Raw genomic sequence first — 3,910 nt, 5'->3', positions numbered from 1 at the left:
ACATAAGTTGATGTTTGGTAGAAATGTTTTGAGAATAAATTTTGTGCAAAGTGATTTTTTTTAAAGAATGTATAGTTAAAAAGTAATTTATTTATTTATTATTATTATTATTATTATTATTATTATTATTTTTGCATTTTTACATGTAAATTATTTTAATGGAAGACTTTATGGTTGAAAATGAGGAGAAAATAAATTTTCTAAAATTGGGGTCAAACAAGGGTTTAGTTAATTAATGGCCCAAATAATCATCAGCCAAACGCGTCCTAACAAATACCCTTGAGCTAACATCCGGGCTCGTTTTAGCGACGATTTGTAGTTCAATCTTCACCTTCCTAGTCAAGTCCAATATTATAGTAAGATATTCAAGCTCATAGTCCACTCCGTATTGAGAAAGAAATTCAGAAAAAATGGTGCCGAATTAATATTTGATTGTGAAGCTCTCGATGCATTGAGGTAAGACCCACAAATCTATAGATACGGATCTTTGTAGTCATTGCTTAGCTCGGCTTCGCTTCATTTATGCCAGATCTGTGAAATCCAATTGTTGTTTCCTGATTTCTCTCACTTTTTATACAGCATTTTTATCAATTTCAAGCACTGGAACTTTCATTCTGAAGCCTATTTTGCTGATTTATTATATTGTATATTCTCCAGGTGTTCTTTTCTTGACTGAAAATTTTAGTATTTCTAGTCGATTTTGGGGATTATAAGGTTTAGAGAAATGTTGGGTCGATCTTCGATTTTTCTATCTCGAAATGGAACTTTTAGGCCTGAACAACTGGGTCAAAATGCACTAGCAATGATAGGGAATCTCTGTTTCACATTCTTTGTTATTGGGGTTTTGATCTTCACCATAATTGCTGCGACTTACGAGCCTGAAGACCCATTGTTTCACCCTTCAACAAAAATTACGACATTCCTCACTTCCAATTCTAATGCCACCTTTAAATCTGACGACTCTGTAGTCAAGACTGGTGAGGATTTTGTGGCATCGAATCAGACTGCTTTTGCAACCTTTATTAATATCACCGATGTGGATAATGCAATTGTGGGAGCTGAAACTGAGGAGTCAAGTGTTGCTGCGACCCAAGATTGTAGTGGGAAAGTTGATGAACCCATTAATTGTCGGGATCCAGAAGTGTTCCATTTGTTAATGAAAGCCGCTATGGAGAAGTTCAAGGACATGCACTTTTACCGGTTTGGAAAGCCTGTTACTGGGAAAAATGATAGTTCTTGTCATATGGCTTGGAGGTTTAGGCCAAAGGAGGGGAAGGCCGCTGCATTTTATAAAGATTATAGAAGTTTTTCAATAGTGAGATCTGAAAATTGTACACTTAGTGTGGTCGGCATTGGGGATTATCATTCAGGTGGGAATGCCAGGAAGAGAAAGGGGAAGGGGAAGGACAAGGACAAGGACAAGGAAGGATTTGAGAAGGTGCCGGCTAAGATGGAGAGCAATCCTATTGCACTGCCAGAAGTTGGAGAAACTGTGAATGATGCACTTCCGGTGGTGGAATCAGAGGGCAGTTTCAGTCAGGGAAAATATTTGATTTATTCTGGCGGTGGGGATAGGTGCAAGAGCATGCATCAGTATTTGTGGAGTTTCATGTGTATGTTGGGTGAAGCACAGTATTTAAACCGAACTTTGGTTATGGATCTGAATATCTGCTTGTCTAAAATCTACACTTCATCTGGTAGTGATGAGGAAGGTAAAGATTTCAGGTTTTACTTTGACTTTGAGCACTTGAAGGATTCAGCTCCAGTTCTGGATCAAACTCAATTCTGGTCAGACTGGAGCCAGTGGCAACAGAAAGATGGATTGAGTCTCCATCTTGTAGAGGATTTTAGGGTAACACCAATGAGGCTAGCTGGGGTGAAGGATACTTTGATTATGAGGAAATTTGGCTCTGTGGAGCCTGATAATTACTGGTACAGAGTGTGTGAAGGTGAGACTGAATCTGTTATTCAACGGCCATGGCACATGATATGGAAATCCAGGCGGTTGTTAGATGTGGCTTCTGCAATTGCATCGAGAATGAATTGGGATTTTGATGCCGTTCATGTTGAGAGAGGGGACAAGGCAAGGAACAAGGAGCTATGGCCTAACCTTGACAGAGATACTTCACCAGAAGCTCTTCTGGAGACTTTGCAAGACAAAATTGAAGATGGGAGGAACCTGTATGTTGCAACAAATGAGCCAGACACGTCCTTCTTTGACCCTTTGAAGGATAAATACTCTACCCATTTTCTTGATGAATATAAAGATCTTTGGGATCAGAACAGCGACTGGTATGCAGATATGACAAAACTCAATAATGGAAATTCAGTTGAATTTGATGGTTACATGAGGATCTCTGTCGATACAGAAGTGTTCTTGAGGGGTAAAAAGCAGATTGAGACTTTTAATGATCTCACTAAAGATTGCAAGGATGGTGTTAATACGTGCACGTCTACCAGCTAACCCATACATGAGGTTTGAAAATTCTTTTATGCTAAACTGGGAAATGCCGTCCACTTTCATATCGTGTCTTTGTTTCTTTTCAAAATGTTGTGGTTGTCATCAATGGCTGATTTACTTTACGAGTTCTCTCGAATCTTGTACTTTAAAGGTAAAATTGCCTATTTGTTTAATTAGTTAGTATCCTCTGAACTGAATTACTTTTGCTTGTTGGGTTTAAATTATTGTTTCTTTGTATCCACTGTTTACTTCTAATTCCAAATAATCTTTGTTAGAAAGGAATTTTTCTCCCCAAGTAACAAGTTCATTGCACTAGATACACTAGTGTCTTTTTTTTTTTTTACTATTAAATTCTCTCCTTGAATTAATATTTTATGATGCTACAGTTTGAGGTAAATAATCTTTCATTACTTGAAGTCACTTAGCTGCATCTGATGCGAGGATTGTGCAACATATTGATACAGTGGGATAGGCTCCATTTGTCAAGAATACCTTCGTCATTTTATTCTGTTTTGAACTTTTTCTGTCTAAAAATTAAAAGCACAAGTCTCTTTTTGGAACTTTTAGCATATGAAAGTAGCTGACGTCGGAACTCTCTAAGAAATTCCTAGTCAATATACGTCATGTGAAACTCTTGTGAATCTGCAACGCCACCATCAAAGTGGTTGTCAATTCAACTTCGACCACCAAGTTAGAAGGTTAAATGAAAGTTCAGTGACTAAATATTGTGGTGGGTGCTGTACTGCTGACCTTATTATTGTTTGATCAGGAGCTTTTCCTTCTTCTGGATTCTGATTAGTGGGCCACCGTCTTATGCACTTTTGACTGTTATTGTTTTCATTGCTGGTAAAGCTTTGGCAAGGTTAGTATCTGAGTTGCGATTAGGCAAAATATGGGTGAATCGCCTTAGGTTGGACATTTTGGGTGTTTTATGGATGTTTGTGTGCCTTTGTTTGAGTTAACCACTTCTATATTTTAGTGAATATTTCGAGCATTCTTAACCTTCCAGTGTTTTGTCCCTGTTTGATTTAGCTAAAAATCAGATTTTTATTTGATTTTAATAGAAATTGATGAAATATGTGCATCAAAAGCTGATAATAAGTTGTAGGTCAATGAATTTTGTGATTAAAAATGAGTTTGAGGAAAAATGAGTTTTAGAAAATTAAGGTCAAACTGGACTTATCCGTCTGTATCTATCAACATCAGCATGGAAACAAAGGAAAAGATTTTATTGACGGGACATGGAAACAGAATAAAAAACAGAGAGGAAGACATTTAATCTGTGGTAGATAGTTTGGCAACGAGTATCCTTGGCAAGGAAACTAGATTAACATGAATAGAATCTATTTCTCTTCTCTAGTTACGTATTCACAATGTTTATTCTCTAGTTGTCAATTAATAGAGTTATGGGAATTCGACTTGTGTTTTTCTAATGGCCCATTGAAGAAT

The 3,910-nt window shown here is 37.1% G+C and overlaps 1 protein-coding gene across 1 annotated transcript; it reads left to right on the top strand.

The window, feature by feature from the left end:
• Window positions 1-289: 289 nt before the first annotated feature.
• LOC111412063 lies at window positions 290-2,743 on the top strand. Its single transcript, XM_023042807.1, has 2 exons — window positions 290-456; window positions 658-2,743. The coding sequence occupies exon 2, from the start codon at window positions 725-727 to the stop codon at window positions 2,462-2,464; it is 1,740 nt and encodes a 579-aa protein (XP_022898575.1). The 5' UTR covers window positions 290-456; window positions 658-724; the 3' UTR covers window positions 2,465-2,743.
• Window positions 2,744-3,910: the final 1,167 nt, after the last annotated feature.

This window comes from Olea europaea, chromosome 16, assembly GCF_002742605.1.
Source record: "Olea europaea var. sylvestris chromosome 16, O_europaea_v1, whole genome shotgun sequence".
Taxonomy (NCBI): Eukaryota; Viridiplantae; Streptophyta; class Magnoliopsida; order Lamiales; family Oleaceae; genus Olea; species Olea europaea.
The sequence above is the reverse complement of the archived record's forward strand: the minus strand, read 5'-3'. Positions and strand labels throughout refer to the sequence as shown.